Here is a 25,207-nt window from a genome sequence, read left to right as displayed (position 1 = left end):
TCCAGTGGAGCTCAACAGTGCTGACTTTATGATGACAATCCCATTCTCTGCTGCCCTGTATGGTGAACTGCGACTATCATGATGAGGCGTCCAGCTACCTTGACATGCAGATAGTGGGTTTAAAGACACTGGGCATCATTCAACAAAGTAGAGAACTGGTGCTGGACATCACAACAGAGTGTCAATGGAGGACAGTACGACAGATGTGAGTACTGCAGCAAAAATTTTATTTTCTTAATTTTACTGCTTTAAAGCAATTTGAGTTGACCTTGAAAGCCCACAAGTACCTGTTTTGCAATTATGCACACTAAATCAGCTAAATCATATTTCTCAGATATGAATTACACCTCTTGCAGGTGTATGCTATATGTATATTTACTGTATGTGTATGGTGTCAACCCTTTGCTTATTTCTGCTTGAAGCGAACAACAACAACCAAAAACACACTACAACGCAGAGTAACTGGTCATAGAACTAATTTTAATAGCAATTTAAGTATGCCAAATATACAGCTATTATATTTAATCACATTACAAAAATTACATGTTTTAGACTTCAGAAAAATAAAGAGTCACTAGGTACACATTTAGGTATATTTACTGTACATGTAGTGGCAGAGATTTTGAAAATTAAAACACTTATTTCATTATTACATCAAAATAGGTAATTCACTTAACATACATTCATTCATCAAGTACAACAAAATTTAGTACTGTAGTTTTATGAAAAGCTTAAAGACAAAGATTTCTGTCCAATATCTAAATCTATCATACAACTTGCAGTACATATCCCCGAGGTATAAAGTGTCTGTGTGCACACAATTCCATTATTCAGTAATGAGCAGATATGTTGTCATGTTATACAGCTGAAAAAGAAAAGGTTCACTTCAACTGTGTTCAGGAACAATTTAAACAGTATGGATTAAAGACCAGTTTAATTGCACAAATTGTAGTCTGCAAGGGAAGTAACCCACATAAACCAGCATGAATTCATCCATTTGCCATCCTAATTTTGGACTTTTCTAATGCGATTGAAATAGATTAAGGAAATAAGATGATTTGTGGGGAAAGGTCCCATTGAGATTTGACCCCACTGTCACAGTGACCACCAGTGGGAATGTAGAATGCAATAAAAAGCTTCCCTATTAGAGAAATGCCCCTTTCTGTTGGGCAATTAAAACAAGAGATGGGAGGAATCACTCCAAAAGGAACATGGACAATTTAAAAAATGACATTCTGAATAATCCCTATATAACACATTAAAACCAAAGTTTGGTGAGAGTTCTATTTTAGGGAAAGTATGCCTTACTCTGAAAGTGGAATTATTCTCATCTACCATCAACTGCTTAACATGTCCCAAAGCCAATCACCCTGTGCACCCAATTGTGAGATGCAACTACAGCCTCCAGCCACAGACAATGGAGGAGTCTAAAACTGGGTTGGTGCAAAAGAGAATTCAGTAACTAGCTCACTTTTCAACTCAGGCTATCTTTTTAGCAAATTGCCTAGTAAACTACAATAAAAGGTTAAAAGGATTAATGAACTAAAATTGGCTTCTGCTGGATAACTAGTCCTAGTTTACAGTGAAGCCTGGTATCACAATAAGACGTTTTACAAACACTCTGGAGAGTTGAAATATTGAGGTGTATAAAACCTGGTATACACTAGCAGTTTTTTTTTTTTTGTTCAACCCAGCAGGCAGAACAGGAAAAAACTGGAGAGCTCAGGCGTAGTAACAATACGATGTTGGAACACAATAGCTCAGCGGGGCAGGTCACTATACTGACAGGGGAACGCACCCCGCCAGAACACATCTGTCAGTGCTCTCAGCCACTGGCTGACTCGCTGAGTGAAAGACCAGGCCACCGTACACATGGGCCGAATGTCGACCGGTTGTTAAACCGGCCAATGCCACCCAACATTCGGCCCGTGTATACTAGGCTTTAGTTTGGGGCACAAACATCCAGCTGCAGAGTAGCCAAGTAATTTGGTTTATTGCTAATGTTTTGATGGAGGTCCCACCTTTGCAAAGTTTAAGGTTAAAGTTTAGGATGCAAGCCTGTATTCCCAGTTTCCCAACAATGCATGCACATATTTGTTACATAGTGGTTAACCAATCTCACAAATAAGGACATTTCTGCCATCTGCGTGGAAGAATTTCTTCCATTTTTCCATGCCTATGGCAAGTAAAATTGCCAAAGGGCTTCTCTGTTGGACATCTCCACCAACAATGTGAGCTAAAACTGGGGGAAGGACTCAGCAATTCAAAATGTAGAAAAGCAGCACAACACTACTTGACACGTTTAACCCTTAACCTGACTACATGTGTTGCAATAGGATTGTGCCATCCACTTTTTGATGAGGACACATTCAATTCATGAACTAGTCATGTGACATTTTATTCATCCAATTTGAGCAGATGTTTGAAATTATCCTATAGTGCAGGGCTCTCCAAACTGGGGCCCAGGGGCAAGTTGTGGCCACTAGCTTACCTTTATCTGGCTCTTGGGGCACTATTTTAACAACTGACATCTACAGGGTACTGTTCTTCCCATTGATATAAACAATGGGGTATTATTCCTTCCATCAAAACAAATGATGGGGCATTGTTTATACCCACTAATGCCAGGCATTTTCTAGTCCCACTGGTCACAGTCAGGCTTTCCTAAAGTCTGAAGGACAGTAAACTGGACCTTTACTTATAAAGTTTGGAGGCCCCTGATCTAGTGCGACACAAGTCTTTAAACTTGCCTGCATCAATCCAATCACTTAATGGGTCAAAAATGTACTGTAAAAAGTATAGTTTGAAATCAACTAGTCCACCTACAGACCTATGTCAGTGAGCAAATACAGAAGTGCTTTCAGTCAGTTTGATGCAAAAACAACATCATTTAGCAGTTATGGCCAGGTCTATTGACCTCCCTTTGTCTTGCTTCAAGTTACTTCTATTTCCATAGAATTGTCTAGGGCGAGAAGTTGTTCTGAAACAAAACACCTGTCTGTAAAGGTCCTAACACACGATTGGCTTGACAGCGAATTGAAGTTTGATGCCCAACTGATGGAAATGAGAAAGAGATAACGTGTGGAGCTGTTCAGATTATCAAAATGATAGCTTCAACAGTCAGACTGACACCCACTTAAAATATTTGGTTCTGTTACAATTTTTTAAATTTAAGATAAAATTTATATTTTCCAAACTGATGTTTTATATTAAATCTTTAGTTTTGCAAATAAACATTTTGTAAAAGATCACTCATGACCCTAGTTTTGCCGACCATTCTACAAAACAAAAAACAAAGCGCAGCAGGAGCTTCCTACATTGTGACCATTTGTCTCATTGAAATGCCATATACAGCCATACAGAGCAAATCTAGAGGGAGATTACTTCACTGGGGTTTGATTTACTTCCCTTGCACACTGAACAGCCTATTTGCCTTTTGCAAAGCAATTTTCCCTAATCAGTGAATGTGGTGAAATTATACTTTGCAAAGAACATCCAAATAAAGTGCAAAGAGGGGGGGAGCATTTCTGCCTGCGCAATTGGATGATGGAAGTCAGCAATGCATTGAGTGTGAGTAATTTAAGTGCAAACTAACCAGTGTAGTTAACAGGCTTTTCCTACAAAGTAACTAAGGTTACCCTGGTAAATGTCAGAAATGGAGCATAGAGCTTCACCCACTGCTTGAAAACAAATTTTTTCCTGGTAAATATAAAATCTTGAATATATTGTATTTTAAGACCTAAAATATATAAGAAAACAAAATATATATTCATTTAAACTATGAATTAAATAAAGCCATCGCATTACACAGTAAATTAAAAGATTGTACATGATTGTAATGTATGTAGCCAAGTTTAAATAAAGAATGGAATGCTGAAAAACAGTGATCCACATGAAATCTTTGGCAAGCAGGCTGACTGGCAATGGCTTTTGGCCATGCACATCAATGGCAAAAACAGACTGACATGAACATCTGGGCAGGAGGCACAACAGAAGAGGTCATAGTAGAACTATAGAGATGCACAGATGCAGAATTTGTACAAACAACTTACAGCCAACATTCAAGCAAATATCTGCCAGCCTTCAATATCAATGGTACCTTATACAAAGGCAGATTTTCAGCAGAGTTGATCTAGAGCAACGTGATCGACATGGGCAGGTCACTAAAAATTGACAAATGTGGTGCTTTATTAAGGCCAAAAGGATTTTAATGTGCTACACTATCACATGAATCAGTTCAGATTATATTACTTAACCATTACATTGGTGTTTGGTATTTAATATCCAGTATACAAAATGGTTTTTGCTTAAAGTATGGCTAGATTCCACCTAGCATGTACAGTGAGGTCCTATGAGATGTACAGTAAGGAGAGGAGTAAAAAGATGACATCTGCCTTAAGAGAGTACACATAAACACACATACATATACAAACAATGCATTCATTAAAGAAGAAATCCGGGCAAAAATTGTATTTTCCCGTGCAGTGGGAGACACAAACAATCAGTCGATCCTAAAAGCGCAAGACCGGTCCCCGCCTCTCCTGCCCTCTCGTTAGCGGTCTTGTGAATAGGCTGTTCCTGATGTCATCATACCCACAGACAGGCTCTGGACTTTGAGGATGGCAGGAACATTCCACAGCTGCATGTGAGGGAGCACAGTTTTCCCGAGGATTGGAGGACAGGATAAGTATAGCTTTTCCCATAAGCCCCTGGACAAAATGAGAAGTGACCCCATGCAGTGGAGCATGTGATTGGAGTTCTGTTTTAAGTATTCAGACCCCCTTTACTTTTTTCAATTTTGTTATGTTGAAGCCTGATACTACAATTGTTTTATTTTTTTCTCAGTCTACACTCAGTACTGCATAATGACAAAGTGAATACAGAATTCTAGAAATGTCTTAACCTAGTAAAAAGAAAAAAACTAAAATATCACATTGGCATAAGTATTCAGACCCTTTGCATCAACACTTGAAATTTAGCTCAGGTTCATCCCATTTTTCTAATTGTTGTTGAGATGTTTTTTCATTGTCATCCACTTGTGGTAAATTTAATTGATTGGACATGATTTGGAAAGGCACACCTCTCTGTAAAAGGCCTCACAGCTGAAAGTGCATACTGTATCAGAACAAAAGCCAGGAGGTCAACATGAACTGCCTACAGAACTCAGAGACAGGATTATAGCAAGGCACAGATCTGGGGAAGGCTACAAAATAAATTTCTGCTGCACTGAAAGTTCCCAAGAGCACAGTGGCCTCCACAATTCTCAAATGTAAGAAGTTTGGTACAACCAGGACTCTAAGAGCTGGTCACCTTACCAAACTGAGCAGTCAGAGGAGAAGCGCCTTAGTAAGAGTCAAAGTGACCATCAGGGTCTTGATCACCTATGAGATTCAGAGATCCTGTGTGGAGATGGGACAAAGTTCCAGAAGGTCAACCATCACTGCAGCTCTCCACCAATCCAGGCTTTGTGGAAGAGTAGCTTGACAGAAGCCTCTCCTTAATGCAAAAACACATGAAAGCCCACTTGGAATTTGCAAAAAACCACCTGAAGGACTCTCAGACTGAGGAACAAGATTCTCTGGTCTGAAACCAAGATTGAACTGTTTGGCCTCAATTCTAAACATTATGTTTGGACGAAACCAGGCACCACCCATCACCTGCCCAATACCATCCCAACAGTGAAACATGGTGGTGATAGCATCATCAATGCTGTGGGTGTGTTTTTCAGCAGCAGGGACTTGGAGTCTGTTCTTTGCTCCATTCAGCTTTCCCTCAACCCTGAGTAGAGATATCCTCAATGAAAACCTGATCCACAGTGCTCAGGATGTCAGACTAGGCCAAAGGGTTACCTTCCAACATGACAAAGGTCCTAAGCACACAGCCAAGACAACACAGGAATGGCTTAGAGACAACTCTGTGAATGTCCTAGAGAGGCCCAGCCAGAGCCCTGACTTAAATCCTATTGAAAATCTCTTAAAAAAGTAAAGGGAGTCTGAATACTTTATGAATGCACTGTATACACACACAATTATTCTGTATATAATAAAAGTTCCAGTGATAAGTAAATCCTCATACTTTAAGTACTTTCAGCCTCTGATTTAAACACTACAGCATTTTTGAGTCTCGAGCTACAAGCTATAAAAATGCTCAACAAGCAAAAACCTATTGTTTTCAATAGCCCTTGTTCACACCTGACCATCCTGTTGTTTGCAGCAAAACACCTGTCGCTCAAAAAAAAAAGTACATGGGCTACTTTTCAAGCAGAATTTAGCATTTTTGTCTCCACAGACTTCAATGAAAGCACCTGAAAAGCAAGACATGAGCTTTTTTCAAGCATATTGTCACGTTTTCTGCTCAAACAGCAGCTCTCCACCCCTTTTTCAGCAGCACTTTACAACTCTTAGGCATTTTTTCAGGTGTGTTTCAACTGACAAAAGCAGCAAAAACATGCAGCTCTGCTCCAAAAACACTCAAAATGCTTAAGAAAAAAAAAACACATGAAAATGTGACACTTAGGTGTAAATGTAGCCTTGGGGCAGCACAGTGGCTAAGTGGTTAGCATTTCTGCCTGGCAGCACTAGGGTTGTTGGTTCGAATCCCAAATACGGCACCACCTGCCTGGAGTTTGCATGTTCTCCCTGTGCCTGCGTGGGTTTCCTCCGGATACTCCAGTTTCCTCCAACACTCCAAAGACATGCTGGAAGGTTAATTGGCTCCTGTCTAAATTGGTCCTAATATGTGTATGTATGAATGTGAGTTAGGGACTTTAGATTGTACGCCCCTTGAGGGTTAGGGACTGATGTGAATGTACAATATATATGTAAAGTGCTGTCTAAACTGATGGCACTATATAAGTACATGAAATAATAATAATATGGACTTTTAACATGTTTGCCAAATATAGGTTTTTAAATATGTGAACTAAATTTTAAGCTATGCAGGTGAATGTGAAGATCCACCTTTTTCTAGACTTATTTGTGATAGCCTCTCCGCAGATACCGAACACAAGGACTAATACTAGACATGCCCTTGAAGCCAGCCTTCCCTACATATATGCTTCCTACCTTTTGCCATTTCTTGATGTCATTCACTAGCTGGAATAGGTGGTCAGGGAACACTATTGGGAATTTGTTGAATTCATATTGCTGTATATACAGAAAATGTGCCATTATACATGCCAATATAAAGAGGGTCAATAAAAAGAATTGGTGTTCTCAAAGTCATACAAAGTCCCTTTTGCTTTGCATGCGCCAAACTTTCGGGCAGGCCAAATCACCACGGACATCTACCCTGATCACAGGTATCCGCACACAATGGCTGTGATAAGTTTGCAGTGTGCATCTTAGGTGTTACACCCAGCAGGGGCGGACTGACAACTCATGGGGCCCCCGGGCAATAGGAAATCATGGGGCCCCTTTGTCCTCGCCCACACTCAAACCATACCCAAAAAAGCCTATGAAAGGTACCAGGGGCATCTCATGGGGCCCCCTACTGACCCCCGGCCCTCGGGCAGTGCCCGAGCGCCTAAATGGTCAGTCCGCCCCTGACACCCAGTTTAAAAAAGAAAATTAAAATGGAGCATTCTGTGAGAAAAAGCAACTAATAAACATTGCTCGCTATGGTCGGAGAAGACACACTCTTTCAAAGCCTATCTGAATTGTAAACCTAGACAGAACAGCTGGCCAGGCAAAGACAAGCAAGCTCATTACATTCACTGTATGAACAAGTTTCCAAGAGATAATATTTAAATCATTTGCATTGTGTTAGCCTTGCATAGAGTACAAATGACTTCCAGGCAAAATTTCTGTAATTCTTCAAGAAAATAAGTAATCAAAATTGTTCACAGCTTCTATAAGAAACTGGTATGAGATTTGATTCCAGTTTAATGGGGCACAAGCAGTCATATCAGTGGGTAAATCATTTTCAATACTCCCATAGCAGCAGCCGCCACTCTGACTTTCAGCACATACTAGCTGGAGAGCAGCGATTTTAACCTTTCAAGTGACATGAATGGCCTAGGCTTTGTGTGCAGCTGGATTGAAGCTGTTTCTCCCACTGGTAGGATTATTTGTGACAATCCCTTTTAATATAGATAACACATCTTGCAAAAAAGGGAGGAGAAGTAAAAATGCCTGCTCTGCTTAGCGGCTTAGTATAAGTTTTAGGGCTAAACTATAATTGCTGGCAGACACCTTAATAAGCTAGAGTTAAAGGGAATTTTAGTAGCGCAATCCTGCTACTAAAACCAACAGGTACAAGAAATTATCACTACATAAATGGAACAAATTGCCCAGTATGGAGTTAACTGCATATGTAATATGCAGTAGTGATCACTTTCACATGATTGAACAATGTTCCCTGAATGTGTGAATAATCACTACAAAAATGCTTCTCCGGAGGGAGTTATTTGTTCCATTTGTTAAGCGAACATTTGCTAATTTTAGTAATTTATCCCCAGCAGTTTTAGTAGCAGGATTGAGCTACTGAGACACTCCAGTGTAGCTCAAGCACATTAACATTTTTGCCAGCTAGTGGTTGTTCTTTGTTGCACAGTAAAAAAAAATAAAAAATTATATATATATATATATATATAGCACTATAAACCTCAGTATTTCCTTTTGTTCTGAAGCACACAACAAATACGGGGAGATTTACTAAAACTGGAGCACTCAGAATCTGGTGCAGCTGTGCATTGGAGCCAATCTGTTAACTTCAGTTTGTTTAATTAAGCTTTAACCTCTTGGCGCCGGCGCCTCCCGGCCCTTTAAGAGTTTCAAAAGACGGGAGGCCGGGCGGAGTTTTAGGGTCATGTGACCACCGTGATTCGCCATCACGACGGTCACATGATCGGAAAAGGTCCCGATCAAAAGGGGAGATCGGGACCTTTCCCGGAGTAGCGGACACGTGCTGGGAGCGCGCAGGGCGCGCGCTCTCAGCACACATGTATTTTTTAATTGCACGTAAATATACGGCCTCGACGCCGAGAGGCCGCGTATTTGAGTGTGATCAGCGTCAACAATAAAACCTGGTTACTATTAGTGATGTACAGATACACTGGCTGCTGAAAATTAGCTGACGACAATAGGATCATCGTCTACATGTTATGAAAGGACCAGCCCCCGCTACCCTACTTTTAACAGCGCATCACTCATTCACTGTACTCTATGAATGAGAAAACTACAAGTCCAGACAACCTTAGCGGCTATTGGCTTGTAGTTCTCAATGAAATACCACGGTGCAATGAGCGCTGTGGTAGTTCATCAGTATTTCCTGTCAGAGTACATCACCTTGTTCGTCTGGGATGTACAGGCAAGCAGATATACTGACAGTCCTGCAGGAGTCCTGCATGACACCAGCCATCTGCTGATGGCTGGTGCAATGTTTTCCAGGCTCCTGCAAAAAAAAAAAAAAGCACTTTTTTACCTGCAAACAATTATTTTAAATTTGCTATTTTTTGTCAAACGTTTAACTTATCCTATTGTGCAGCATATACACCCACACCCATCAGCTACTTTATTAGGTACACCTTGCTAGTGCCATTAAAATATCCCCCATACCATTACACCACCACCAGCCTGAACCGTTGATACAAGGCAGGATGGATCCATGCTTTCATGTTGTTTATGCCAAATTCTGATCTTACCATCTGAATGACACAGCTGAAATCAAATGCCCATTCTCCTCTGACATCAACAAGGCATTTCCATCCACAACTGCCGCTCACAGGATATTTTAAATACCCAGACCGGCCCGTCTGGATCCAGAAAACATGCCACGTTCAAAGTCACTTAAATCCCATTTCCTCCCCATTCTTATGCTCGATTTGAACTACAGCAAGTCGTCTTTACCACATCTACATGCCTAAATGCATTGAGTTTATGCCATGTGATTGGCTGACTAGCAATTTGTGCTACCAAGCAATTGAACAGGTGTACTTAATAAAGAGGTGGGTGAGTGTGTATTATATATATATATATATATATATATATATATACACACACACATTTTTTTTTTTTTTTTTTTTAACTGACCATTTCGGTTTTCCATAAAGTGAATCCTGATTTTGCACCACTAGGAACTATGCACAGCTGCACCAGATTTTGCACGCTCCAGTTTTAGTAAATCTCCACTCATTCCAGCTAATGTCTGGGGCAGGAAATAGTCACTTAGACAGTGCAGAAAATAATTATTTGATCCCCTGCAGATTTTGTAAGTTTGCCCACTTACAAAGAAATGAAGGGTCTATAGTTTTTATCACGGGCGTATTTTAAATGACAGACAGAATATCAACCAAAAATCCAGAAAAAAAATAAATGACACAAATGTTATAAATTAAGTTGCAGTTTAGTGAGTAAAATAATTATTTGATCCCCTACCAAACAATTCTGGCTCCCACAGACTGGCTATGTGCTCATGTGGTACACAGATTAGTCCTGTCAATTTAAGAAGCTGCTCCTAACGACAACTCCTTATGTGTAAAAAAGACACCTGTCCACAGAATCTTTCTTCCATTCAAACCTTGCCACCATGGGCAAAACCAAACAGCTGTCAAACGATGTCAGGATTGTAGACCTGAACAAGGCTGGAATGGGCTACAATACCATCAAAATGTTTGGTGAGAAGGAGACAACTGTTGAAGTGATTATTCACAAAATGGAAGAAATACAAAATAACATAAATCGCCCTCGGTCTGGAGCTCCATGTAATATTTCACATTATGGTGTAAGTTTGATCATGAGAAAAGTGAGGGATCAGCCCAGAACCACACGGGAGTAGCTTGTGGATCAAGGCAGTTGGAACCGCAGTCACCATACAAACCATTGGTAACACAATACGCCGCCATGGATTGAAATCCAGCAGTGCCTATAAGGTCCCCCTCCTCAAGGAGGCACATGTACAGCCCCGTCTGAAGTTTGCCAATGAACATCTAAATGTTTCAGAGAAGGATTGGGAGAAAATGCTGTGCTCATTTGAGACCAAAATTGAGCTGTTTGGCAGTAAACTTGACTCGCCATGTTTGGAGGAAGAAAAATGCTGACTATGAGCCTGGGTTCACACTGATGCAGTGCAGCACATCGCATATGATTCGCACAGGAACCGCACCTCATTCCTCTGCAAATCACATGCGATTTCTGTATGGTGCAATTTAAGATATACATTTTGCATCCGCACCAAAACAGTGCAGGGCCCTTTTTTTGTCCGCACCAGAATTATATTGCATGGGTATTCACAACCATGCGATCCGAATCTGCACATCGCACCACATTTTGTGAACTGATTTTGGGTGTCTAACATACACCCACAGCGGTTCGCATGAATGGGGTGCGGAAAACGCACAGAAACCAGTGCAAATTCTACACCGCATCAGTGTGAACCTGGGCTGACCCTAAGAAAAACATCCCTACAGTCAAGTGGAAACATTATGCTTTGGGGCTGTTTCTCTGCTAAAGGTACAGGCTGACTTTTCCGCCTTGAGGGACCAAGTATTGTAAAATCTTGCATGAAAACCTTCTTCCCTGGATGGGTCTTCCAGCATGACAATGACCTAAAACATACTGCCAAGCCTACAAAGGGGTGGCTCAAGAAGAAGCACATTAAGGTCATGGTGTGACCTAACCAGTCTCCAGACCTTAACCCTATAGAAAATGTATGGAGGGAGCTAAAACTTCGAGTTGCCAAGCGACTGCCAAGAAACCTTAAGGATTTAAAGATCTGTAAAGATGATTGGACCAAAATCCCTCTGGAGATGTGTGCAAACCTGGTAACCAACTACAGGAAACATCTTACCTCAGTACTTGGTGGAGAGGCCCTTGTTGGCAAGCACAAAGTCATGTTTTGCTTGGGGATCAAATACTTATAAATTGAGTTGCAGTTCAGTGAGTAAAAACATTTGTATCATGTGTTTTGTCTGGATGTTTGGTTGAAAATCTGTCTCTATCATTTACCATACACCTACGATAAAAATTATGAACCCTTAATTTCTTTGTGAATGTGCAAACTTACAAAATCTGCAGGGGATCAAATAATTATTTCTCCCACTGTCAAAATACACTGGCATCCCATTGGCTGCATGCACTGATCGAATGCTGGCTTTCCTGCAGAACCGTTCAACAGTAGCTGGTCCAACATTAACAGAGGGGTCTACACATGGATCAAAACTCATCTGGTTCCTGCTGAACCAGACACATTTCAATATTTGTAAGGCAAGCTTAAGACTAGTGTTAAGTTGGTGATAATCTCCCTAATATCAGAGCTGAAAACACTTGTGGACAATTTAAAGTGGTAACCTTTGTAGCCCCAAGATTAAAAAGGCCATAAATAGCTCAATCTCACCCATGATCAAATGCAATAAAAAAAACTCAGAAGATAAGCAGATAAGTGTTGGGAGCCACTAGCTCTCCATCAACAAACTTTGTTTCTGCTCAGAAACATTCCAATATGCTGAGATCAGGTTGTCTCTGTGACCTAAACGGATCCTTTCCTGTCCTCATTGGGAGGAAAGAAGGGGAGGTGTTAACAGCATGTAGGAAGAGTTTGTTGAACAAGTCACACAAGTGTCAAAAACTACTGGCTTGTTACGATACGCAAGGGGAGACATCTGTCTATTGCCAGATTAAGGATGGTCATGCACTATTTTGGTCATTAACTCAGATTTGAGACCAAATATTAGGACTAATCTAACAATACATCTATCAGTTATGGGCACCCTAACTCCACAACACAGAAGTGCCAGCAAAACATGGTCTATGGAGCTTTGGAAAATCTGGTCAGACATAACATGCACATACATAGATTCTAATAATACAAATAAAACAAAGATGTTTGACATTCCAGTTCTTTTAATGATCTACCACAATTGTAAATCACAGAAAATAGCTCTCAAAATATTTGAGAAATGTAATAAATCCCACAATTTTGTGCAAAATATTAGAAATAAAATCAGCTTGTAGTTCATTAAGTAACAATAATCAACTTTAGGGTAAATTTATTAACACCATGGAAGCAAAGATTATCCAAGAAGAGGGTAGCATGAAGTATAAAGACAGACAGTCAGTAACCTACATGTGGCATAACCGCCAACTACAGTACCAAAAATCTTTCACCTACATGTGGCATAACCGCCATCTACAGTACCAAAAATCTTTCTCAATTCTGGTCTGTGACGGTTCTCATTTATCTAAGTCACTGTATATCTAGTAGTAGCAGCAGTAGAAGTAACATTCAACATTACTTGCTTTGTATTGTTGAAAACATTTCTAGCTTAGCCAAGCCATTTCCTTACTTGGGATGGGCGTCAGGAACATATCCCAGCCGTTATATCCACAAAAGATAGTACCAACACCTTGATCAAACCACAATCAAAAGGCAAACGTTATTGTCCAAGAACAGAATGAAAGCGAAAGTTGTGGAACCACCCTGCTCTAGTTACATATTGCAATATTCTTGCCTAAATGTTGGAAAATAAACATTTACCTTTACATGTTGATTGGATGAAAGCATTGGTGCTACCTGTGTGAATATAAAGACTGGGGTATTTTTCACTTAACACTTATTAGAACTGAAAAGGTACCTTGGATAAGCTAGGGAACTTCAACAATAATTCATGATCACTTGTGTTACAATATTCTCAACCAATTTACCATATGTCTAAGGAGCAGCGCAATTATTTGAAAGAAAAAAAAATAGAAAGACACTGGTTTGGGGTCGGCACCTAATTAACAGAGGGAATGTGGCAGTTTTCCAGATAGCATATATATGCTTTAAACGCTGAGAAGCCGCATCTGTGCAACCTTGTGTAAACACTTTTCTATGCCAAGATCATGTGCCCTGCATGCTCCCAGCAAGGACCAGGAAACTCCTGATGCATACTTGTGAATGGGAGCTTTCTGATCATGTGACTGCTGAGAATGCCAATCACAGCAGTCACATGATCGGAATGCCCGCCTCCCAGCATTTAGAAACTCTTCAAGGGCCGGGAGGCAGTGGCAGGAAGGAGTAACAAAGGAGCTTGCACCCCTTCTGTTCATTGGGAGCCCCATCAGTTCCATTTTTTATGTTTAGACGAGTGGTGCAGGCATTATGCTGGCACCACTATTTGTCAATTCCCCTCCTAGGGTCTTAAAATTCTGAAGGTGTTTAGCTAGGCAGCAACTGTACACACTCCAGTCCACTTCATTTATCACATCTTTAGAAGTGTCCCATGTTCCCACAGCAACGGCCAATCAGGTTACATATGAATGTTCTCCCAACAATAATTTTCTAGTGCAGGTCTGAATCTAATCAATGGTTGTAAGGCAGCACACTTCTCAAGACAAATGATACATGAGAGAAAAATACCATGAAAAGTGACCAAGCACAAGTCATCTGTAAAAAAAAAACCTGAGTAGGTGGCTTAAAATGCCTGTTAAAGAATGATTAAACCAGAAAGTGTATTCATATTTTCATGTTGTGCTGGGCTTTTTCCTTGAAAGTGCTGCCTAAAAAAAGAAAACAAAAGTGTGCTAAAAGCCATGTATTGCACACACATGTAGGCACGTCTAGCATTTGAGCATTAATGCATTCTATTGGCCAGATTATGAATTTATTCTGGTCACTGGAATGCATTAACACTCAAACACTAAATGTGACTAATGTTTATATGCATTAGGATAAGTTCCTTATTTTTTCTGCTCTTTAGCTCCTTCTGAATGTGCATTTTTCAGCCTGCAAACACCCACAGTATGTCTGCAAGGACACACAAGCTTAGAAAGAGGTGCTTTTACAGGCAAAAAACACTCAACGCTTGTAAAAGTGTTTTTTCATATATTTTCTTTCAGCTCTGTGTGAGCCCTTAGTGCAGGTAATTACTTTTTGATTGATTTTCATCAATAGCACTGGATTTAAAGTGTAATTCCAGTCAAAACCTAACTAAGCTAAAATCTACTCTCAGTCCAGTCACATGATCAGGTCCCAGTGCCTACTGCTCATTATATATGCATATGAAAGCATCATCTTTATACAATTTATGGAAAGCCGCAATTGTCAAAAACAAAACAAAATATTCTAATGTTTAAAGAGGGAAACAAAAAACACAAACTTTATACAATTTTATGGAAAGCCCAATTGTCACAAAGATTCTAATGGCTTAAAACAAAGAAGCACTCACTTTCAGTCTGGAAAGAATGTGGTGAAAAACAAGCTGCCTCTTCAGAATAGGAAACACATTTGCAACAAAGTTTGTTAAAGTACTTTCAACGTACATAATTAACCTAGGGAGGATGGTTTTTCCTTTCCTCAACAAAAGTGGCGTTACACACACACAAGGACATCAAAAATTGGTCTGGTCCTAAAGGGGTTTATTCTGGCTAGAGTGGAATAAGGAACTCCTGGTTCTCCAGAATGGACAGGATTACCATAAGATCCAACTTCTGGACACTGAATTAAACTGGCCAATATGTCCTTTGTCAGCTTTATTTCCATTTTAGCAGCTGTGTTAAATTAAAACATATAACTTGAAAGAACAAAAAGCAGCAAAAAATACTTGGAAATTATGTAGTAAAAAATGTCCATGCCCTTCAACTGTGATTTTAAAAGTTTTCATTATGTTCAAAGTTAAGGTGCTTATTTATAAAAGGCCATCAAACAAACTAAACCTGTAGTGAACCAAGATGCCATAAAGTAAAACAGATCATGCAGTTAACCAGGTGTCCATGCGTACCTTTAGCAACCTTCTAGAGCTGCCTGGGAGCCTTGAAGGTTAAGCTTGGTACACACTAGCAGTTTTTGGGGTTTTTTTTCCTGTTCTGGGTTGAATGAAAAAAAAAAAAAAAAAGACTGCAGAGCTCAGGAGCATCCACAGTACTAACAATCCAATGTTACAAAACAATAGCTCAGTGGGGCAGATTGCTGTACTGACAAGGGGACACCGCCACCCACCCCCAACCCAGAACACAGCAGTCAGCATGCTCAGCCAACAGATTCTGATTGGCAGAACTTTTTCGGTCATGCCCCTTCGACAGAAGCCAGCTGGTTCCTGTCCAACTGGCCGCCGTACACACTGACCGAATGTCGGACTTTTTTTTTTTAATTGAACCAGCCGATGACACCTGATATTCGGCCTATGTCTACAAGGCTTTAGATTTGCTTCGTTATGCAAATAACTTCACAAAGATATCAGACGTTTAGCCCTCTAATATGAATGCCCTCAGTGACCAACTGCAAGGAGCTAGCGTAAAGTTTGACTTAATGTTCATATTTGGAAGTCTTTATGTAATGGTGGTTTCCAGATCAGTTCTCAATATGTTCAAACATGTATATGTAAAATAACCAAAGTCAATAGACCAGTATATTCCATTAAGGGGCACGCTACTTTATTCTAAGCCTACACAGAAAATATTGGTGAACCAGGAGATCATACCCCTCAGTGCCAAAAATGGTGTCTGCCACTATCCCACTGGTGAGTCCAACTGTCAGAGTATAAAATTACTGCACTTTGCACATCTTCATTGACCCATGCACTGACTTATACAGTCACATTATGCAAGTAGCAGCTGGAGTATTAAAAACTCAGTGACTGGTTATAGAGAATTATATAGGGTCTGATAATTCTCTAATCTCTGGTACCCTTTAAGAAAACACTTCTCTATCGTAAACAAATAGTCAGTACCCCCTGAAACTACTGAATGTACCCAATATTCTCCTTATTGCTTTTTAGGACATTAGAAGAGCAATAGGGCAAATATTGAATATACAAAGATTTTTTTCAAGGTATAGATAAATCCAATGCAGCAACATTCACCACCGCTCCGAATATCTGGATTCTGCAGTTCTTAAAGGAAAGCTAGATTGAAGTAACATTAGGCATGCTGCATCCACCCCTAAAGACCACATTTAATCATGGTCTGTCATGATTTTGAAAGTCTCACTCAGGTAAACACTCACCACATCTTCCACACTAGAGATTTTAGAATCTACATTCCCTGAACCAACTGTGCACCACTGGTAGAAAAATAGAACACACAAAAGATGAGGCAAATGCAGTCAAATCCAGGAATGCAAATAGAAACACAAAAATATAACTTTTCATAAAAAATATCCATGTCTTTTAGGTTACTAAATTTAACCCATATTTCTTTTTTGCCCCAGAGCTCCCTCTTCTACAAACAAAAGTCCAAGAATAGGGCAACGTGCCGCCTTGAATAATGCACAAAATTTATATATTGTAAAAGGTAGGAAATGTGGATGGAGGACTCTTAAATGAGAAGTCTGTACTATAAAATGAGTAGTACATTAAAAAGTTAAATCAAAGATACATGGGACATTAGAAAACTGAATTTTCAACACCTAAAACCAAAAAAGTATAGGCAAAAACTTTTTCTGAGCAGGAAAAGGTGTCTTTTTTTTTTTTTTAAATTGCTTTCCGTTCGGACGGCGGTTCTACCCTAAAAACAGGTGAAACACATAACATGTTCCCAAAGGTGAACTTATCCTTTAAAAAAAAAACATGTAAAGTGGTTGTAAACCTCAGACATGAAATATGAACAAAGCATATCCCACTATAGTGTGTACTTGTCTCAATTAAGAGCACCAAGTTTCATTTTGTCTGCTGCTTTGTTCCTCTGATATCAGCACAAGTTACCTCTGACAGGTTTTCCTGACACCAAGAGAAAGGTTGATAGAGAAGGGACCTCTAGCAGATTGACAGCCTGGGCTCTATTCCTGTGTGCTGTGTGGAGGGGGTGTGTCCCTTCCCTCCAATCTGCTCTCAGAGCTCTCCTCACTGAGCTCTGCTGAGTGTAATTTCAGCTCTCCACCCCCTTTTTTTAAACTTAGAAAAGCTTTAAAACTCAGCACTTTGCATGGATATGCAGATAGACAGGTACATCTTTTGTAGGAATTTCTTTCATCTCCATCACCTGAGGCCACTCACTTCACTGGGTATATGTAAGTATTTACAACCAAATTAAACCAAGACAAGATTTCTGTTTGTGTGGATACCACCCCTGAACCCAACTGTAATCCCCGCACACTCTCCTGCCATACAACAGATGTCAGGTAATCACATCTCACTGCTTTATGCTGTTTTGCCACCTGTCCCCTACAGAATTTACTATAGGAACCATAGGAATATTAAGGGTTAAACAGCCAGGCGCATCACCCCTTATGAGTATGTGACTGATCGCTTTTTAATTCCTGGCTCCACGATCTCTGCTGTGGTAGGATACCAAAGCTTTGCAGTAGACTTCACCTTTACAATTTTTAGTGCAATATTAAAACAAAAAAAAAAAACACAAACACCTCATACCCCTTGAAAAACTGCTAAAATGGCTACAGCACTAGCATTCCACTGGGCCTCTGTCCCAAGGGCCTCACATCTTGGTGAACTGCTGCTGACCCACCACCTTGTTATTAGGACACTACTGGTAGATGGCCAACTGGAGCTCAAAGCAGGAAATGTTAAACATTTTCATACAACTGTTGCGAGATCCAAGGCTGTAAAAATGCCAGAAAATTATGTTTATGTGCAGGTATCATTAGATCCTGTCATTTTAGAGGCATTTCAGGGATGACAGGTGTTCAAGATCTAATATTCTTTCAAGAGGTAGAAAATTATCCAGTTTTACAAAGCAGCATGGAATCTACATCAGAAACAAAACATATTGAAAGTTAGGTTATGAATATTCTGTGGACACAGCAGAAACATACATACTTATACACACACGCACACATTTTAATTAGGATCTCAGCACATCAGGACATAGAAGTCTCTAATATCACACTGACCATGTGATGAGGCAATGGATCTATTTTCAGAAAGTTTAAATTATTTGGGATACAAAAAAAATAAAATTGACTACGGTGAAAAAAGGCCAATTAACAGCACAATACGCCATGTGAAGTCATACAAGATGCATTAAACTAAATATAGTCCTTTCGTAGCTGTGCAAGCTTCTAAGGGTCTATGCACACTGGCTTTAAAACCACCAATGCTCTTGGCAGAAAAAAAACACTAGTTTTCCCTGCCTCTAAATGCTGAGCTTAAAATATGTCTCTAAATGACCTAATGTGCATGGACACACAGGATAACATTAGTTGCTTATACAGGCAAAACGTTAAACTCCTTTAGGAGCAGTGTTTTTTTAAGTCAGCATGCATGGACTCTTATGGTTTTAAAGTTCACACATTGCACACACGCACGAAGCCAAAATTGTTGTGAATTTACATTATGTTGCAGTCATAATGGAAACAACCGCTGACATCACAGAGGCACAAAATTATTACTTCAGTTAAGTGATAGGTCACTTCTTATGAGGGTTCAGATAAATTACAAACTGCATTTCACACTGGCTCAGTTCACAAAATTGCAGTCTATAAAAATGTACATTTCAATGAAAAAACATGGTTACGTGATGCAATTTTTTTCTATTATTTGTATAATAGAAAAATTAATCTATCTACATGGGGAACGACTAGCAGGAAGGCTCTCACTGAGCTCCCAGGCCGTGTATAAGTTACTTATCTAATATGTAATTTGTTATGATTTTCGAAGAACTCAATATTATTGTAAAAAGGATACCATTGGTTCATACTTTCCTTACTTTTACCATTCTTGCTAGATTGGCATTGCCCATTCTGGGTAAAAGCGCTTATAGGTGAAAGCCAGTATTGCAGCTAATGGCGCTCTATGAAGGTAACTATACAAGAACTTGTATAGTGACAGACTTTGTAAGGAAAATATAAAATGAATACGGAGGAGGATTAAAGGTAACAGTTTATGAGGGGGCATGGGTAGGGTCTGTTACAAAAGTTGTCCAGTTTTAACTGAAAGTAGTCAACCCCTTCATAGCAGACCATAAAACAAAAATACAGGAAGAACCTACATTTTCCCAAAAGAAAATTGTACTATATCATTTTCCAGTTCTATATTTTTCAGCGGAGATAAACCTCCAAACTGCCTCTATACAAAAAGGCATTGTATTTTTCATGGACACTGCCCAGATTAGGTAATGAGATTCTACTGCACATTTACTGTGCATGTGTTCCTGGAAGAATGGTCCCAAATTCAGAATTAGCTAAATCTAGATAAGAAAGGTAAGCACCATAATATTGCCTTCCTACCAGCTACCTTGTACCAGAGAAGTGAAAGTTATCGCCACACCTTGCCCACCACAGGTTCCGAATTCCTTGAACACTTACAGATCACTTCAATATTCCTGAGTATTATTATAAAAAGACAGACCCCCTTCCACCAAGATGAAAAAGACTGCAATGCAGAATCACAATAAAAAGGGAAGGGAATAAAATTACCACAATTTACAAGTGCAAATAATCTTGAAGTTAAGTTCTTGATTATCCAGTCATTGGCTCCCAATCACCATGACACAAAAGTTATTCATTTAAAATACTCTGCAAGACTGCAATTAAATTTTTCAATCCATAGATATAGCCAGCGTCTTTTTCGTCACTCGGAAATACGTGGGCAAAATCAATCATCCTGACATCAACCTGCGAGTTTTCCCTGGACTCTGTGGAAATGTGACAGAAGACATTTTCCAGTTTAGACAGAAGGTTTCCATTTAGATGTTCTGGTGCAGAACTGTTTTGACTTTTCCATGCTCTGTCTTGCTCTACAGTTTCCCCTTCCAGGAAGGCTTGGCTGTGTGGCCTCTTGGGGCAGGTCTTCTTGTGGCTAGCGCAGACTCTAGACAGTTTCTCTTCATGCTCTTCTCCCTTCCTGCTGCTCACAGAACTCAACAAATTTATGTTGTTATTGCATTCCGGAACTTCAACATCTGTAAACAACTCTTTAGAAAAGACACTCTTCTCCAGCAGTTTTCCATCAACTAAATCTGTATTTTTGGGGGGGCAGGAGCCATCATAAACAAAGAGCAGGGAGCTCGCATAAAAACTGAGGGTGTCTTGGTGCTCAAACCAATTGAGAATTAGTTTAACTTTCAGCAGACAAGCAGACACGGCATCCTTCCTCAAAGAACAGTCATTACCGAAGAACTTGGAAATGCCTATCAAGCAGAACAAACAAGTTACACATGGCTTCAGTTCAAATACATACAGATACCATTTAACAAAGACGTTACTCTTTACTAGAAATGATCTCTCCTATTCCCTGCAACAGTAGAGCTGCTAATATTTTTTTCCCCATTTCACAACAGCATCTGCACCATTCATTATGGCACCATACTGCTCGACTTTTCAAGTCACACTGTAACGCAAGGAAAGCTAAAAATGTGTTATGGAAGTTTCTACACATGTATGCTGGCAGTGAGAGCCATGGTGACTTAAAGGTTAATTAAAAACAAAATGCAGATTAGCCATATCACAAAGTAATTACACCCCTAAATTTGCCAAAACTTCAAATCCATGGAATTACAATAAGGTGTTCCAGATTAGGTGCTAATGATTAGAAACTTGCTAGGGAGAATGCATGTGAAACCTTTAAAAACAGCAAGATATCCATGATCTGGTGTTCTCTTTGCTACTGAGGCATGTAGTGTCAAGATCAAAAAAGCATTCTAAGGTCCTTAGATAGTCACATCCTTTTTTTTAATCTTTACCATACTCTTTTTCTAAGAGTATGGTAAAGATTTAGAAAGATTACTTTTTTTTTTTTAAATCAATTGAAGGAAAATAATTTACAAGTGACAGATTATAAATTGACTTCTCAAGGTCAAGAACCCTGAAATTTCATTGTGGGATTAGCAGACATCTCGGGCAACAGTTGGTGTCAGAGTGCATGCATCTACAATTTTATTAATATACCTGCAGCAAGGTGGTGGAAATGTCAAGATTTGGGGTTGCTTTCCGGCTTCAGGACCTTGGCAGCTCACAACCATCAAGTCAACTACATATTATGTATCATATCAAAAAGTGTGCTTGATGAGAATGTGGTGCCACATGCTAAAAAGATGAATTTATCTTTTTTTTTTCTGTGATATAACATTAATAGAAATGTTCTCTGCGGTGACAGGTCTTCATGGCCCTGAACTTCCAGAGCTGCAGGGGTTAACTTTCTCAGCTCCAGCACTGCAGTACATTGAAGTCCCAGTGGTCACCTGCCCCCTTTTGTCCTTTCCTCTATTCAAAAAAGTCTATGTATTGTACTGTAGTCATAAACTGCATGTAGAGGAGCAGTTCCCATCATTCAGCCACCTTTTCCCTACCACAGAACATGACTGAGGACCTGTCATCACCATAGGGAACATGTCTACATTAAAAGGGGCAGGACATAGGATAAACTTCATAAACAAGTAGTGCTGGTAAACCTATATCACAGAAAAAAAAATATTTTAAACTTCAGAGTTAAAAACCAGAAATGGGTCTCAATGCTACAATTATTCAAAAGCACAATAGCAAATTCTCCAAGGAATGGCTCAAAAAGAAGAGGGGAATGATTGCCCCATACTCAAAGTCCCGATTTGATACACGTTGAAATTTTGTAGGGGAATTTAGAAATAGTTAATGCATTGAAACGCAAACATTTTGCAACTGAAAGAATTTTGCACAAAGAAGTGGTAAAGCTCACTCAGCAGATGTCAGTATTGGACAGTTACATGAAATTCCTAAAAAAAAAAGTAATTTCTGCTAAAGAGGCAATACCAGCTTCTGATGCCAAAGTTGTACTGACTTTTCTACTGTGCTCTATTACATCTACATATACAGTGTGTCTTTGTTGAACAAATTATTAAAAATGCAAAATTTTCTTGTGTCCTTTTAAAAGTATGTCACATTTATCTCTAGACACTGTTTCAATAAAGATCTATTGTTTGTTGACTTTCCCAACATATTTAAACAGGCAATTTCCGTGGGCTGCATTTAATGTTTCGTAGCTTCTGTAGTTTTTTGTTTTTCAAGGATATTGATGAAGATACATTTGGAAAACTACTGCTTGCCATCATAATTAAAGGCTTATACTGCAGGAAATGTTTGGCAATAAAACAAATTAGATTTGCACCTGCATGAGCAAAACAAATGTGGAGGCAAATAAAGCTTTCTTAATTGGCTTAAATATGTACACGTCTGAATATACAAACACAGCACAATGAGGGAGTTGGTAATGTAGAGAGCAGACATTAAAGGATAAGTTCACCTTTTTGGGCAGAATTTCACTTTTCATAATAAATAAATAGAAGCGGTTTCCAATGCCATTACTGGCCCAGCTATCCTAATGTGCTTTCCTCTCATGTACCTCATCCACGGGACGTTTTATTTTTTTGTCAGTTTATGTGAGATTTTGAACTGATTTTCATATTCCATAATTTCCTTAAGATTATCTCTCAGCATTCACTTCTGGAAGGCCACCTCCCAGAAGCCCTCACTTCCTTATTACATCACAGAAGAGGGCATGGTAGGGTGTGTTCACCACTCTGGACCACACCTCTTTCATTACACCCACTTTCTATACTATATATAGATCTCCCATCAGCTACAGCGGGTAAAATAAGTATTGAACATGTCACCATTTTTCCCAGTAAATATATTTCTAAAGGTGCTATTGACATGAAATTTTCACATGTCAGTAACAACCCATGAATTCCATACAAAGACTAATAATTTCAGAAATTGAGTTATGTGTAATAAAATGGAATGACACAGGGAAAATATTGAACACGCTAACTGAAATTTATTTAACACTTCGTACAAAATCCTTTGTTGGTAATGACAGCTTCAAGACGCCTCCTGTAATGAGAAACTTGTCGCATGCATTACTCGGGTGTGATTTTGTCCCATTCTTCCACACAGTCTTCAAATCATAAAGGTTCCGTGGGCCTCTTCTATGAACTATGATGTTTAGCTATTTCCATAGATTTTCTATTGCATTCAAGTCAGGAGACTGGCTGGGCCATTTTAGCAGCTATATTTTTTTTAAACCAACTGAGATTCCTTGACTTTCTGTTTGGGAACACTGTCTTGCTGAAATGTCCACCCTCGTTTCATCATAATCCTGGTAGATGGCAGCAGATTTTATTTAAGAATGTCTTGGTACATTATATTTACTGAGAAAAATGGTGACGTGTTTAATACTTATTTTACCCGCTGTATATTGGTGCATAGGAGAGCTGGATTTTAGAGAAAAAAAAAAGGTGAACTTAGCCTTTAACCTCTTGCCAACCGCAATAACGGTTATAGTGTAGTTGTCCAGTTCACAATTGATCAGGTGATGAGGTAAAAGGTCAATCATAGCGGCCTTTTACCACGTGATTAGCTGTGTCCAAATCACCAGCAAGATCACAGTTGCGGGTTATCGACAGCACTCACGCTGTCACAGTGTGACGAAAACCAGCAATTGCCATTGAACAGGTCAGCAATGAACATCAGGGCACTGTAGTTCTGCCATTCAGTGCAGCCTCATCAACACCCATCAGTGAAGGAGAAAAATTACCTGTTTGCAAAACTTTACAATAGAACAAAGAAATCAAATTTTTACAAATGTTTTGCTTTTTGTTTATAGTGCAAAAATAAAACACCCAGTGGCAATTAACTACCCCAAAAAGAAAGCTCTATTTGTGTGAAAAAAATGATAATTTCATACGGACACAATGTTGCATGAACGTGCAATTGTTATTCAAAGTGCGACAGCGTTGAAAGCTGAAAATTGGAATGAGCACAAAGAGGGTAAAAGTGCCCAGTAGGCACGTGGTCACACACACATTTCCCTCTCAAAAATAAAAAAAATTTCCAGGTTGGAGTACTGACCCTCATCTCAATACTCTCAAGTCACTGACCCAGAAAAGTATGCTGTACACCTGTTTCAGTTCAATGACAGGAAAACAATGGAACGAAAGATCAGCATGGCAGTCAGGCATTTAATTATTCTCAGAAAGATGTGCTCAACGTGGATGAAGTATTTCTCTCATCAGGTTTCTTTTCAAGTCTGAAAAGCTTGAGATGCTAATCCAAAACATTTATAAGTGATCTGCATGCAAATGTATTGTGTGCAAAACATCATTGGTGAAGGTTTATCAGCTGCTAACATTTTGGAATAAAAACTGAGAAGTGGAGCTACTTAAATGCGGAGGAGAAGAATCGAATACAATGAAAGATGGCTAAAAAGTTTTTATAAAAACAGGAATCCAGGAGGTAACTGGTACCTTAACCCCCTTATGACCAGGGTCAAAACAAACCTTACTGCTCAAATCCAATTTTGCATGCGTGTTAATATATTTATGTTAACATAATTGTACATATCGCAACTACTTAGTGCATCCAGGTG

General features: G+C 39.4%; 1 protein-coding gene across 1 annotated transcript in view; it reads right to left on the bottom strand.

Moving 5' to 3' along the window:
- Positions 1 to 459: 459 nt before the first annotated feature.
- The window catches only part of IPMK (inositol polyphosphate multikinase), a 94,279-nt gene continuing 69,531 nt past the window's right edge, over positions 460 to 25,207 (bottom strand). Inside the window, exon 6 of the mRNA XM_089692796.1 lies at positions 460 to 20,999. Within this exon, the coding sequence (XP_089548922.1) occupies positions 20,368 to 20,999 (632 nt within the window). The 3' untranslated portion in view covers positions 460 to 20,367. The remainder of the gene's footprint in view (positions 21,000 to 25,207) is intronic.

This window comes from Staurois parvus, unplaced genomic scaffold, assembly GCF_062004578.1.
Source record: "Staurois parvus isolate SC_StPar_1 unplaced genomic scaffold, SC_StPar_1.0 ptg000604l, whole genome shotgun sequence".
In the NCBI taxonomy this organism is placed as follows: Eukaryota; Metazoa; Chordata; class Amphibia; order Anura; family Ranidae; genus Staurois; species Staurois parvus.
The sequence above is the reverse complement of the archived record's forward strand: the minus strand, read 5'-3'. Positions and strand labels throughout refer to the sequence as shown.